Source organism: Tenebrio molitor, chromosome 2 (genome assembly GCF_963966145.1).
Source record: "Tenebrio molitor chromosome 2, icTenMoli1.1, whole genome shotgun sequence".
Taxonomy (NCBI): Eukaryota; Metazoa; Arthropoda; class Insecta; order Coleoptera; family Tenebrionidae; genus Tenebrio; species Tenebrio molitor.
Window position 1 is genome coordinate 16,585,304 of NC_091047.1, and position 15,247 is coordinate 16,600,550.

General features: G+C 34.3%; 3 protein-coding genes across 6 annotated transcripts; 2 read left to right on the forward strand and 1 right to left on the reverse strand.

Moving 5' to 3' along the window:
• The first annotated feature begins 329 nt into the window (after positions 1-329).
• On the forward strand, positions 330-2,335 carry LOC138123861 (luciferin 4-monooxygenase-like). 2 transcript variants are annotated; one of them, XM_069038696.1, is made up of 6 exons: positions 330-454; positions 493-616; positions 669-1,189; positions 1,237-1,554; positions 1,600-2,120; positions 2,174-2,335. In XM_069038696.1, the coding sequence occupies exons 2-6, from the start codon at positions 503-505 to the stop codon at positions 2,281-2,283; spliced, it is 1,584 nt and encodes a 527-aa protein (XP_068894797.1). In that variant the 5' UTR covers positions 330-454; positions 493-502; the 3' UTR covers positions 2,284-2,335. The 2 variants fall into 2 exon arrangements, with proteins under 2 accessions (XP_068894797.1, XP_068894796.1); XM_069038695.1 differs by having other exon boundaries at positions 330-616.
• Positions 2,336-9,412: 7,077 nt separating this feature from the next.
• LOC138123980 (luciferin 4-monooxygenase-like) lies at positions 9,413-11,675 on the forward strand. 2 transcript variants are annotated; one of them, XM_069038868.1, is made up of 7 exons: positions 9,413-9,503; positions 9,689-9,806; positions 9,866-10,073; positions 10,123-10,515; positions 10,570-11,117; positions 11,171-11,330; positions 11,380-11,675. In XM_069038868.1, exons 2-7 carry the CDS (start codon positions 9,699-9,701, stop codon positions 11,487-11,489), a joined length of 1,527 nt encoding a protein of 508 aa, XP_068894969.1. In that variant the 5' UTR covers positions 9,413-9,503; positions 9,689-9,698; the 3' UTR covers positions 11,490-11,675. The 2 variants fall into 2 exon arrangements, with proteins under 2 accessions (XP_068894969.1, XP_068894968.1); XM_069038867.1 differs by having other exon boundaries at positions 10,123-11,117.
• LOC138123979 (luciferin 4-monooxygenase-like) lies at positions 11,670-13,978 on the reverse strand. Of its 2 annotated transcripts, XM_069038864.1 has the most exons (5): positions 12,911-13,956; positions 12,553-12,870; positions 12,144-12,501; positions 11,931-12,099; positions 11,670-11,885 (listed from the first exon to the last, which is right to left on the reverse strand). In XM_069038864.1, exons 1-5 carry the CDS (start codon positions 13,615-13,617, stop codon positions 11,755-11,757), a joined length of 1,683 nt encoding a protein of 560 aa, XP_068894965.1. In that variant the 5' UTR covers positions 13,618-13,956; the 3' UTR covers positions 11,670-11,754. The 2 variants fall into 2 exon arrangements, with proteins under 2 accessions (XP_068894965.1, XP_068894967.1); XM_069038866.1 differs by lacking the exon at positions 11,670-11,885 and having other exon boundaries at positions 11,961-12,089; positions 12,911-13,978.
• Positions 13,979-15,247: the final 1,269 nt, after the last annotated feature.

Below are 15,247 nucleotides of genomic sequence, written 5' to 3' on the forward strand. Positions count from 1 at the left end.
TTCGATATTTAACATTTTGCAATGATGAGTTTGACAGTGACAGTGGTTGACAGTAGTAAAAAATAAGGTTAACCGTCCTAATGCTTGCTTTACAACTTTATGTCAGTCAACTGACTTTGACGACCAAAGTAATTTGTCCCCAATAGTACTAGCAATTTTGACCAAATGAAAAAACTTTTATAAGAATTTTTTTTCTATGACTTATTTCAGAATCACGCTGTATACTCGTAGTTTAAATACGTAATTGAAACATGCAAGTCTATCTTCAAGGTTTTATCGCTAAGTTTTTTCAGTTGCTTATAATTTCATTTCTTTTTTGATATCACAAATGAGTGCGTCTAAGCAGTTACCCTTTGGAAGTAGTATAAATTCCACCCATTATCGATAGTCATTGCTGCTGTAATACGGTAGTTTATAGTGTATAGAAGACACGTTCCACCGTGATATAAAAAAGGTATTTCCTACTAGTTTAGAAGTATTAATCTTGTTTAGAATTTAAAAAATGAGCGACTGCATCGTAAAGGGACCTTCTGACAATTCTAATCTTCCGGTCCAGTCAATTGGAACCATCTTTTATAACGAAATGAAAAGAAAGAACCCCAATAAAATTGCTATGGTAAAATATTCTCCATTTTGTATTCCAGTGTCACCAAAACTATTACTTACAGATTGATGGCGAAACAGGTGAACAAATCAACTGCCGCAAGCTATTGAAAGTTACGGTTCAACTAGCAACACAATTGAGACAAATGAACGTAAAAAAGGGGGACGTGATTTCAATCGTTTCAGAAAACAACTGGAAGTATCTGGCTACGATCATCGCTGGACTGTACGTCGGGGCAAAAATAAACCTTTTAAATCCCGACTATACTCCTCGAGAATTAAAGCATTTCTTTTCGACCTGTAGCCCAGATGTGCTCTTCTGTTCGAGCAAATCTTCCGGTAAAATCCAAACTCTGAAAGACGAACTCTTCTTTCCCAAAACAATAATTGCCTTTGACAGTGAATTGTCTGATCAGATAATATTTTTTGACAATTTGCTGAAAGAGACCGACGAAAGCTTCATTCCGACGAAAGTGAATCCAGAAGAAGATGTCGCGATCATTCCTACTTCTTCTGGTACTACAGGCTTGCCCAAATGCGTACTATTGACTCACGCCAACTTGAGAATACCTTTCATTCATTTTGGGTAAAGCAAAATCGAGTTCTTGGATAAATTTAACCCCATTATTGCAGTGATCCAGTATTCATGGGTTTCAAGAAAGACGACTTGACAATAGGAAATCTTCCATTCTTCCACATCTGGGGCAACATCATCGCCCTATCAAGTCTTTTCTATAATGTCACTTTGATCATCTTGACGAAATTCAAACCGGACTTATTCTTGAGCACCATCGAGAATTACAAAGTAACGAAACTTTTCACCGTTCCTCCGATTCTCCTCTTCTTAGCAAAGAGCCCATTGGTGGACAAATACAACATCTCGTCGATTCAAGACGTGATTTGCGCTGCTGCTGTCATCACCAAAGAGCTAGAAGAAATGATTATGAATCGGTAATCTCCATTATTTCACAAACTCTCGTTAAATTCTGATTTTAGATTGAATTTGAAATGTGTTCGTCAACTCTACGGTATGACGGAGGCCTCTTTGGGCATAACAATTTCGCCAATGAATGTCGTAAAGTTGGGTTCTGTTGGAAAAGTGGTGACGGCTTGTGAGATAAAAGTGTGTAACGCGGAGACAGGAGTATCTTTGGGGCCCAACCAAGTAGGCGAGTTGAGACTGAAAGGAAAAGGGCTGATGATGGGTTATTTGCGTAATCCGGAAGCTAACGCAGAGGCGTTTGACAATGACGGTTACCTCAAAACTGGAGACTTGGGTTATTATGACGAAGAAGGATTCTTCTACATCGTCGATCGTCTCAAAGACATTATTAAATATAAAGGCTTCCAGGTTTCTCCAGCCGAAATCGAGTATTTGTTGATTCAACATCCTGCAGTGAAAGACGCGGGAGTCATTGGAATTCCGGATGAAGCGACAGGAGAAGTGGCTTTGGCTTTTGTGGTGAAACAACCTGGGAAAGACGTCGTAAAAGAAGAGCTCATCAGTTACATCGACGGTACCATATAAGAAATGTATTTAAATGATCGCTTGACAATGCTGTTGTTTCAGATAAAGTTTCCGTTCAGAAGCGACTGTACGGAGGTGTTCGATTCGTGGACGAAATACCCAAAACTTCCAGTGGCAAGATTTGGAGACGCAAACTGAAAGATTTGTTGTAAATTTTGTTTTAATTCTCATTCGGTGTAATTGATTATGAAAATAGAAAATAAACGATAATAATCAAAGAAATATAATAACATTATTAAAATTGAAGATATAAGTACACATATGTAAATTTAAAAAATAGTTGATACAACAATTTAAATAAAAACTGGGGATTTTTCTGATCAGGTTAGTCGCATAGTTGTGGAATGAAAATTATCAGTGTGTGCTTTTGAAATTGGGACAAGTACCTAGCGTGCAAATAATTATTTTTCTAATTTGCTGTTTTAACATAGTAGTTTATTTGACGAGTTCTTGTGTAAATTGGGGTGCCAAAAAAGCCCAATTGACGCACAAACGAGCAACGAGTTGAATACAACGTTTTTTTGTTCGACGAGCCCCTTAAAGGCTCCAAATCGCTTAAAATCTTTAAAATTAGCTTGACGTTTCGTTTTGACAAGTGGTGACATTTATCAAAATCCGTTCACATAGGAGAACATTTTCAAATTCTGACAGTGTCGAACAAAAAAAGTTGTTAACGCATTTGTTTTGAATGCGTTAATAAGCTATTAACGCATCCGAAATCTAGGAACTTTTTTCCGTTGGTAACACATATTGCCGGCAGCAAATTGACTCTGGTATTTTCTGCTATTTGCCGTATTTCTGGATAATTCATCTTTAATTGCAATTTCACTTGCGAAAATGACAATTATGTTTAGTCTAGATTGAAATTTAGAATTTTACTTTAAATGTTAACCATGAAATAAATGTGTCACTAACTGTCACAAAATTCCCTAAATTACCAAAATTGATTTTATTTTTAAATAAGCATGTACTATCGGCGCCATCGAAATGTGAACGCCAAATTTTCCCAAACTCGGGGAATAATTGTAATAGAAAGTTATAGGTAAGAGAAATATTTTCTTATCTCCCATACATATAGTTACGCCACTAAACAAAGTTTTATTTAATCTATACCAAAACAGAAGATGTTTCTATGGCACCAGAAATTCGTTCACATTTAGATGGCGCCGATTGTCATAGTACGGCAGTACGGTTAGTGGACAAATAAAACTGGGACACTTAAAATTAAATCTAAGTAAATCAGACCATTGAATTGTCAATATATTTGTCAGTGTCTATATAATATGTCATACCAAAGTTAACCTATTTGTGATAAAGCCGTAATTAAACGATCCAAATTTGTAAATTTTGACTTATGTGATTGTCATGTTTGGCCTAGTTTTATTTGTCCATCAAAAAATGGTATTAAAAACTCGTTTTATAAAACATAAGAGCACTCGTTATTTATAGGCACTCCTGCCTGCGGCAGTCGTGCTGCATATCTGACTCGTGTCTTAATATAAGTTTTATAAAACTCATGTTGTAATATACTATTACGAAATGAGTACGAGAAGACATTTTTCGCGGATGAGCGCATCTGATTTGTCGTATACCCTTTGTGAATAGGATGGCGCTTGTCCATGCGATTGCCGAAGTGTCAGTCGAATTAATTAATAGCGATTTATTTTCACTCTTTCGAAATTTTCATCATCGAAATAGGAGAAATGGCGTTTTGTAAACCAGAGTTTATTATTATCAAGTCAAATTATTTTCAGAATGCTCAAAAGGCGAATGCTTTTTGGATGATTTTCAAGCACTAGTGCGCAAAATCGAAGTTCGCGCACTAGGGTTTCAAAATGGCTTTTTGTTTTTTAAATACTTATAAATAAGAAAAATAATTAGTTTTATTGATTTCTTTCTTTTTCGATAACATTTGACTTTGAGAGTTAACAAACAAGAATAAATTAATGTTACAAATTTGCGTTTGCAGTTTCTTGACTTAAACCTGACAGCATTTATGTAGAACAATATTGATTGTTTAATTAAATAGTTTAGAATTAAATTAATTAATTAAATAAATTACATTAGTTAAAAATGTATAATACAAAAAATCAAGTAGCCTGTTACGGTTGCTGAATACATATTTATTAACATTTTATCCATAAATAAATAACGAAAAGGCTATAGTAATTTAGAAAAATTAACTAGTTTTTATTTTAAATTACGTCAATCTATAGAATGAAACAAATTTAAAAAAACACACATTTTTATGTAAACAGAAAATCTAAAATACATTTCTAGAATCTAATGATTGATCATTAATTAAATTAATTGCACCATAATCATAACAGTCCAATACAAATATTTTTAATAAGTAGGTATAATTTGAGTTAATTATAATTTTAAAATGTAGCAACGTGTTTAGTTGTGGGACAAGTAGGTACTATAGCGATCAAAAAATTTTGGACACTAATGTCATCGTGCTGTCATACATTCTAAAACGACCCTTATGTATTAATAACCTCAATTTTGATTGTGTCAATTTCGAAAATGTGGATGTCAGATTTACCGAGAAAATATTCAAAAAGTTATAAAAATCAGACAAATGGAATAGAACGAGGTTTTAATTAATAAAAAATATAAAACAAATACCCAAATGTACTCGCATATTTAAAAAATTATATTTTAAACCGGTGTCAAATTGACAACAATTTCATCTTTCATGTGACAGTTTCAATAAAGCATGATTTAGAGTAATTTTTTTAATGTGACAGAAGTTTGATGTCCAAAATTTTATGATAGTAATAAGTACTATGGCGGCCAAAAAATTTTGGCCGTCACTTTCTTGACATTCAAGTAAAGTGTAAATAAACCTTTAGGAATTGTAACCCCACTTTCGATTCTTGTCAGTTTGACAATCAATTTAAACTGTTTGAAGCTCAGATATTCCAAAAATCCGACATGAATGAACAAAATTAGAGCAATCGTACATAGATAACCTGAGGTTGTGTAGTAGAAATGACAAAATAATTTTGAGTTTTGAAATTTACCACCCAAAAAATAAGGTTCATAATTAAGACGGTAATCATGATGACAATAAAGTACGGATTACAATTTTTTTTTTTTTTGAATTGACAGACAATGACGGCCAAAAATTTTTGGCCGGCATAGTACTCGTATCAGTCATGACGGAATATATTCACACTGGGCCAACTGAAAACTTGAGATTACCTCCACAACCTTTGGGAATTCTCTTTTTCAACGAAATACAGAAATGTGATGCGAATCGTACCCTTGTGGTAAATATCTAATCCCAATTGCGCAAACCAAAGCGCTCTAAAGATGAAAAATCGCAAATCTAAATGCTTAGAATAAACCACACTTGACAGCACTGACAGTTTCAAATTTGAAATGTCATATAATTTATTTTTCGCGTGGGTTTGATAACAACCAATGAGAATCAGTGGCGCGAATGTTTCAAGATATTACCAACACAATTTATGATATGTACTTTGTTAATATTTCAATGTTATGGTTTGGGGATTTTGTTATCTGGATATTTAAAAAACTGCATTCTATCAGTGGACGTAGTCTACCTGAATCCCAACGCGCAAAACGTCGGCGACACACGAGGTTCGCACCTGTAAGCGACCAACCTGCGATTGGTGAATGTTTACGCAGTACGGAGAGTCGTAATGCGAAAATGTACATTTATTCCATACTGATCAATTATATGTCAGTAGATACGGTAACCATTATGATAGTCATAACTCCCTTGGGAATTATACTAGGGAATTATAAATTCTTAATTCCCTTCAATGTAATATCAGAAGAATTCAACAAAAATAAAGCGACAGTTCTTGAATTTACCACTAAAATTGATTCCCGCATTGCTAAAATTGAACAATTTGTCCGATTGTGCTTAAACATGATTTTGATGTCGCACTTTTTTCGTCTGACATGACATGACATTACATGACAGTTCGCTCAATTTAATCTCAACATTTTTTTTTTAAATTTAATTTTATTAGTATGGAATAAAATATATTATGAATCGCGTGAATTACAAGGTCAGTAACGACCTCGGGCAACGTTACTTCCCCTCGGGCCCTAAAGGGACCCTCGGGATAGTACTCGTTGCGCTCTGTCGTTATGACCTATGTAATTTCCTTGATGCATACATAACTATTTCAACTAAAACAATGAAAGCAACCGGTGAACCAAACACCACAGTCCACTTCGAGGGCTGAAAGTGGCTGAGAGGAGAGTGAGTAGAGTGATAGTAGTACTGATAGTATAGTAGAGTACCGCAAACCGCACTACCGCGACATTCGTGTACCAACCGTATGCAATCAAATGTACAACAGTGGACAACAAGGAACCAAATAGTTCCTATTGCGTTTGTTTCGACGGCGGCAATTTGAATTCAATCTGGGGTATTACAGTACCTACCTAAATTTGGTCTTAAATATTTGTCAATTTAATATCTACTTAACAGTACCTACCTATCAAATAATTTTTAAAAATATCATTGAATTATTTATTTACAAATGAGATAGCGTCAAATAATTCTAATCTATTTCCTTTTTCCCATTTTCAAACCATTACAAAAGTGAAAAAAAAACCTGTCGTTTTTTTGACATTTCCTGATTTTTTTTAAATCAGCTGTACCTCCTCACGACGTATTTCTTAAAACACCGCAAAATACGTCTCGTGACCCGTATGTATAATCGATTATTTTCTATGCTCTCGTGATACATATTTATTATACAGTGTGTCCTTGGATAGGTGAAACGATCCTTGTAAAAGATAAAAAAAAATTCGATTTAAATTTTCATTTTTTGGGGTTTAGCTTGCTTGGTTAAAGACAAAATTTTTACAGGATTTTAGTTTTGAAAAGTCAAGTATGCTATTTTTCTGTAAAATGCCTTTTATATGGTAAATACGAATAAAAGTTATGTAGAATCACACATCTAGGTCCCTAGACAAAATTTCAAAATCATCGGCCAATCATGATTTTTAATTTTTTTCCATTTAATCTAAGGTTTTAATTTACTTTTACATATTTAATTTTTTCGTATCCCACCTCCACCCGGCGGCACGGCAATTTTGCCGGAGTACATACACTATTACGGATATTACTATCAAGTAATAGTGCAGTGCTTATCAACATAATTACCGGCGTCTCGCCTCCACATTTTGACTTTGTTGTGTTTTATTATGTTCTGTGTCAATGTTAAGGAACTTCCTCACGATGTGACATGAGTATAATAATATACCTTTTTGAATTTCAACTAGCAATGTGTTATCTAAATCCAGAATTTTTAAATTTTTAAAAAAAGATTGCGGTACTATTCCCGTTGCTGAAATTACAAGTGGTAAAATCGAATTTTTTTCTAAACACCAAAGATTTCTCATAGCAACGGAGAGCTCTAAATATTTATTAATTTTTGTGTTATATGTCTGTGTTATATTATGTGAATTTGGAACAGCTATATCTAAAAGATATGCTTGCTTTTGTTGTTTATTTAAAATTATAATGTCTGGTCTGTTATGCTTAATATGAATGTCAGTTAAAACTGTTCTATCAAAATATAACTTGTAAATGTCATTTTCCAAACAACTTTCTGGTGTATAATTATAATGTGGTTGTGTATTCTTTAATAAATTGAATTTAACAGCTAAATTCATGTGTATAATTTTAGCGAATATATCGTGACGTTTTTTATATTCGCTTTGAGCCAAAACGGTGCAAGAAGAAATGATGTGTTCAATTGTTTCCCCTTCAGTTCCGCAAATCCTACATTTATCAATGATCGATTGTAAACCGCATATGTGTTTTTTATAATTTCTTGTATTTATAACACGATCTTGTATTGCAAATATAAAACCCTCAGTCTCAGGGTGAATATTTGATTTCTTAAGCCATGCATGAGAGGCCTGAATATTAACTTCTGGTTGTTCCAGTTCTTTAAAGTATCTCCCATGTAAAGACTTCTGTTTTATATTTGCTATAGTGTCAGGTATATTTGGCTTAACAATATCTGAAATTATATTATCACTTAAATTTAAAGGTGTGTAGCCTTTATCGGCTGAAACCAAAGCATTAAAAAAGGTGTTATCACGAGCTCTATTGAGAAAATAATTTTTTAGTGAAGCAAATTAACTTATTAGTGTTAAGCCAGTAACGTGTAGTAATAATAATAAAAACTGTGATTTTTTTTTCATAATAAGAGGACTGTTAAGTTTTTTTTTTATTTGTGAAATAAACATTAAAAAGATGAAAAATAATAGTTGGCCGATGATTTTGAAATTTGGTATAGGGGCCTAGATGTTGATTCCAAACAACTTTTCTTAATCACTTTTTGTCGTATTTGTCACATAAAAGGCACTTTACTCTACAGAAAAATAGGTTTTTTTTAACTATTTCCTTCGAAAAATTTAAACCAATCAAAAAGCTCGAATATTTTAATTTTAGCCAATAGCGATCGAATTACAGCGATAATACTGCACTATTATCGATAATTTGCACTAGTGCCAAATTTTCGCGTAGTCCTAATTAAAAAATCATTTGGTATTAATTTTATATTTAAAAAAAAATCACCTTTATTTGTGCTTACTTATCAATCTTATCATGTAAATTTTTCTCAGGAAATAGTCTGCCAAAATATCCTCTCGTGCATGTCAAATTGTCGATAATTTGACATGCACCCGGGATATTACTAGTGAAAATTTCAAAGGCATATAATCTTGTCAAAAATAAATTACTCCCTATGATTTAGGGATATTCGTTACTAGGTTGCCATAAATTTGGTTAGGTTGGAGGTGACAAACAAAAGATATCGTCACCCTAAGGCAGCGAATTCCTTGTAACAGTTGCATATGGCTTTTTTATCTTTTACAAAAGTCGTTTCACCTATCCGGGGACACACTGTATATGAATGTACGGCCAGTTTGTTTATTGTATCATTAATTCACTAAAGACAATTCTTTATATCTAACTTGGTAATAACTGCGGTAATTAATCTAATTTACCAAAAACACAAGAAGTATATTTGATAACGCAAGCATAGGGGCACGAGTGAATAAAACTCATAATTGCAAGGCTTGACAATAATTATTGATAAAATAATCTCCTGTCAAGTACTTAATGTCGATGATTTTGTTTCCATCAAGTAAGTTTTTTATTTATTGTACCTAAGTGCACAAAAAGTGCACCTTAAGTCGCAAGCTTAATTACCTCAAAATCATGCTGAATAACATGTAAAGTCCATTAGCAAGTACAAAATGTCTGTGTAATGAAAGGATTATATAAGCTTTGTAGCCCAGTTTACATTTCAAACATCAGACAAAAAGTTTAAAAAGTAGAGTGCCATTGTAATACCAAAAGCAGGTATATAATTTTTAACACTTTAGCACTTGAAGTTTATTGTTATGTCAAAAAATTATACATACAGTTGAAAAATGACAAAAAACGATTTATTTTTAATTGTTATGTATTGTTTATTTTTCCAAAATTGAATTAAAATTTGTTAGCAAATTCACAAAAAACTCTAAAACCAAAGACCATCATTTTAGAAAATAAACCATGACTGTTCAATTTGGACCTCGTGACGACTTGAAATTCCCTCTCAAATCCATGGGAATGATTTTCTACGAGAAATTAAGCAAATATGATCATAATAAAATGTTTCTAGTAAGTATACAATTTTTTAGTACCGGGGGTTTAGTGGAGCTGATGTATGTTCTTTGCAGACTGACAGTGGTACCAATACAGAAATCAGTTACGAACAATTCTTAAAACTGTCCTTCAACTTGGCAAATTCACTGAAAAAACTGGGTATAAAAAAAGGTGACGTCATAACAATAATATCCGAAAACAGTTGGAAATATCTAGTAACAATCATTGCCGGCTTTTATCTTGGAGTCAAAATTAATTTGCTTAATCACGACTACAAGATTGGTAAATGTATAAATTACCTAAAACTAAGATAAAATATAATTTGTCACAGGCGAGTTCCAACATTTCCTGTCAATTTGTCAACCGATTTTGTTATTTTGTACAAGTAAGAATCTGGAAAAGATTTTAACCTTGAAAGAAGAAATCTGTCCACATATCAAGATAATTTCTTATGATGTCGAAACGTCAGAGGTCTCCACAAGCATTGATGACTTTCTGGAAACTAACAACAGCAATTTCGATGTCTCGGACATCGTCGACATCGATCCAAAAGTAGATGTCGCTGTTATTTTAACTTCTTCTGGAACAACTGGACTTCCAAAAGTTGTCTTATTAACTCACGCCAACATCAGAGCCTCCGTGCTATATATATGCCACCCAGATTATGCCGATACTACCGAAGCAGACTCAATAATAGCTATTCTACCGTTCTTCCACGTCTTCGGTTTGATATTAGTCCTATCTGCAATTTTGATCGGCAGTAAATTAATAATTATAGAAAGATTCGTTCCCGATCGGTTTTTACAACTGATTCAACAACACAAAGTCACCAAACTGTTCTCCGTGCCTTCTCTGCTTCACTTCTTGATCAAACATCCGCTGGTTGACAAATACGACATCTCATCGATCAGAGATGTGATATGCGGCGGTGCAGCTCTTACTGAAGAGATACAAAAGCAATTGTTCAAACGGATGAATATCGTGTGCTTCAAGCAATGTTATGGGATGACTGAAATTGGTGGAGCAGCAACAATTACTCCCAAAAACACCAAGAAATTTAATTGTGTAGGTAAAGTTACAGTTGGTCATCAGATTAAAATTTGCGACCCCAAAACTGGTGAAACGTTAAAAGAAAATATGTTGGGAGAGTTGCGCATTAAAGGAAATGGAGTGATGAAAGGGTACTTGAATAACGTTGAAGAAAATGCAAAAATTTTTGATGAAGACGGGTTTGTAAAAAGTGGTGACTTGGGTTATTTCGACGAACAAGGTCTCTTTTATGTGTGCGACCGTTTGAAAGATGTCATCAAATATAAATGTTATCAAGTAGTTTATTTCAAGGTATCAATTGCACCAATCATTAGCAAATTATTCCACAGGTGTCTCCAACTGAACTGGAAAATATTCTCATTCAGCACCCTGCGGTAGAAGATGCTGCTGTTGTTGGGAAACCCGACGAACGCGACGGGGAAGTACCTACTGCTTTTGTGGTGAAACGACAAGACGTAACTGAAGAAGAACTTATTTACTACGTGAAGGGTATTTTTATTTTAAACATAATTTGAGATGATGACAATCTCTCTTTTAGCGCGAATTTCTGTACAGAAGCAACTCCGCGGAGGGGTACGATTTGTTCAAGCAATTCCCAAAAGTGTCAGCGGAAAAATTTTAAGAAAGAACTTGATTCAACTGTTGTAAATATTACTGTAACAAACTCTTGTTGTTGGATACTTTTTTACACTATATAGTTTTTAACGAACGTCCAAGAAAGAAGATTTTTTTGTGGAGGGCAGCACATTCTTTGTAAATCTTTTGATGTATATTATGATTGCTTTTCAAATCAATTGATCGTTTTCCAGCGGTTTAATAAAACGGACACAGGTACTAACTTGATTTATTTGCCAAAAGATAAGAAAGAAAGCACATACAAGCGGAGTTAAATGGCAGTACTTCATCTAGTGATTTAACCTCTCTTTTTAATCCCTTCTACCATTCTCCTCAGCCTGTGCTTCAAGATCTTGCCGTATCTGTTGCGAGGTATCTGCGGGATAAACCTGACTCCTCCTCTGAGTTTCATCTTGTCCGCGCACCTTTCTACATCGAATTTTAATAATAAGATACAAAAAAGAATACAACTACCTGCTACATATTCAAGAATTTTCTCCTCGGACAAGTTTGATTTATCATTTTTAACCACAAACGCCAAAGGCCATTCTCCTTCTCCGTTCTTGACGGGCAATCCTATAACTCCAGCGTCTCTTATGTCTTCGTGTGACAGCAAAACGTTCTCAATCAGAGCTGGAAACACCTGATGTTAATCGTTTAGCTACAAGAAATGGTAAAGTATATAACTCTGCGATCGCAGTAGCAAATGACGTCTTGTATTCTCTCCACAAAGTGAAAATATTGTTCTTCGTCGTAGTACACGAGATCTCCGGTTACGAACCAACCGTCTGAACTGAACACGTGTGCAGGTGGTGGTTCACTTCCATAATAGCCTTTCATCACCATGTCTCCCTTTACGTAGAGTTCACCGATCTGGTTGGGACCGAGTAATTTCCCGCTTGCTGTGTCCACAACCTTGCAGCACATCTGCGGTACGACCTTGCCACACGAACCAGCCTTGGGTTTGTTGTAGTCCATGGCGAGGATCCCAGCTGTCGTTTCCGTGAGACAATAGTCCTGTCTTATCATATTCAGTTTGGGAAATCTTAAATTTCAATCGTGTCAGTTTTAATTCAGAGTCCCGAAACGATACTACTTTTTCCTCATTTCTTTTTCTACAATCTGGTTAAGAGAATTACCCGAACAATCAATTTCTCTCAGATTGTCCAAGCTGTACTTTTTCACAATAGGATTGCAGAGCATCATTTTAGTAACACACGGAAGCATCCACACCTGCTTTATCTTGTACTTATCGAGGGCACTCAAAAAGTTATTCTGTTCGTACAAGGGAAATACCACTACTTGCTTCCCGATCATGATGTCGAACAGAGTACAAGTGAGGCCGTACGAGTGGGTGAAGGGTACTAGACCCAAGACGGGGCTGTTAGCGGCTTGGGCATAAAAACGGGAGTCCCTAAAAGGCACTATTGGCTAGCTGTATACTTTATACTTACATTAAATTAGAAAATGCGACGACCACGTTGGTGTGGGTGAGCATCACCCCCCTGGGAAGTCCGCAAGTTGTACCAGGTGAGAATACAATGAAAGCTACATCTTCACAGGGATCTATTTCGGCCAAACTGAAATCCACGCCTTCATTCAGATGGTTCTCTTTGATGAAATTTTCCATGGAATCGGCTTCGCAACCATCGATCAGAATCAGTTTTTCTACATAGTGCAGTTCTTCTTTGAGTTGACGGAGGTGGGCCAAGGCCATTCTAGAGGTGAACACAACTTCCGGTTTCGTCATGTTGAAACAATGAAGCTTCTGCTTGTTGGTGTAATACGGACTTATAGTAGAAACAGGTGCCCCTAGATACAGACAAGCCAAAATCGGGACGAAGAAGTTCACGCTGTTCTCGCTGCAAATTGTTACATTCGTGTCTTTGTTGTAGCCGCAGTTGCGCAAACTTCTGGCAAGAGAAATCGATTGACACAAAATTTTTTGATAAGAAACTGTCTTCTTCGTGGTCGGGTCGATCAAAGCCGATTCTTTACGCGTCTCTGCAGTCAGTCGTTGCAGAATCATTTGTCCTAGAGGTATGTTCAAGATGGTATGCACCGGCTCCGGCCCACATATGATGGGATCTATCTTGTTGTGTGTCGATAGGGAACGTCTCAGGTAATTTACAAGTAGAAAACGGAAGGAACGAGAGGTCATTTTGTTTCCGAAAATTGTCCGTCTAAAAAAACGTCAAGAATGACAGCTATCAAACGGAAAATGGATAAGGATCTCGATGCAACCTGTTGAAGACCTGTTCTGTCGACTGAGGAGAGACCATATCGACTCTAATTTGTCACGACTTTGCTGAAGCAAAGGGAAAATTCTATACCTTCGTATTTTCGATCATAAACCTTGCCGTGAGTGGTAATATGTTAATTTAGAGAAAGGAAGAAGGACATTAGAGTCAATTTTCTCGAAGTTATGATGGCTTTTAATTGCTTTAGTCGCTATTATTTATGACAACTTAACTGTGTCGAAATTTACACTTCCGTTAGCTTCTAATTTTACGAAATTGGCAAGAATTGGAAAAGTTGTACAAATTTAATTCTCTCCACCATTATTATATTATTAATATAATAATATTCATAAGTAATTTTATTTAAAATGTGTCGTGTTTTAAGCACTTTATTACAGATTAGTTGTCACCATTCCAAGTTATAAAATATGTTAGGTATGTAGGCAACCAACTATACACCAGTTACTGATTTTTCTACGAGAAATACATATTATTAACAGTTACTTAACTTTTACTTTATAATCAATGAAACACATAAAAAAAACGTTACCGAATTCCTAAGTCTTCGATATAAATTGCAGTAGTATTGGTGTATGCGATTTATTTAAATTGATTTTAAACAATTAAGTATAAAAAATTAAATTGATTCAAGTATAAATAAATTTAGATTGTCACTATATTTATCTCATATTATACAACTATACAATCTAAAATTCTGGACAATACGAGAAGTACTGATTGAAACATTTCATTAAGCAGTAGATCGAATCTCGAGAGTGAACAAAAAAAAAAGTAAAAAGAAAAGTTAATTGGAAGTGAAGGTACATAGTATTACTATGTGATTTTAATATCTCGATTATGTAGGGGTTCGTATACCAGGTATCGCCATAATTATAACTACTGTAATACATGGTACTAATAACTGCTGTAATACTAAGGTATTAATCAATCAAATCATATTCAACATTCAATTATAAAAGAAAATTTAGAAAAACAATTTTATTTAAGAATTAAATCTATTTTAAAATCAAAATTAAACGGTAATAATTTAATTAAAGCAGTTAATACATATGCTGTTCCATTGTTGACCTATTCTTTTGGTGTTATAAAATGGTCCAAAACTAATTTACAGAATATAAATATTCAAACTAGAGTTCTCTTTACAAAATTTTGTAAACATCACCCCAAATCTGCTATTGAAAGATTTAATTTTCCACGCGAAAATGGTGGTAGGGGTTTTTCAAATCTAAAAATTCTACAACATAATCAAATTGCTTCACTAAAAAATTATTTTCTCAATAGAGCTCGTGATAACATTTTTTTTAATGCTTTGGTTTCAGCGGATAAAGGTTACACACCTTTAAATTTAAGCGATAAAATAATTTCAGATATTGTTGAGCCAAATATACCTGACACTATAGCAAATATAAAACAAAAGTCTTTACATGGGAGATATTTTAAAGAACTAGAACAACCAGAAATTAATATTCAAGCTTCTCATGCATGGCTTAAAAAATCAAATATTCATCCTGAGACTGAGGGTTTTATATT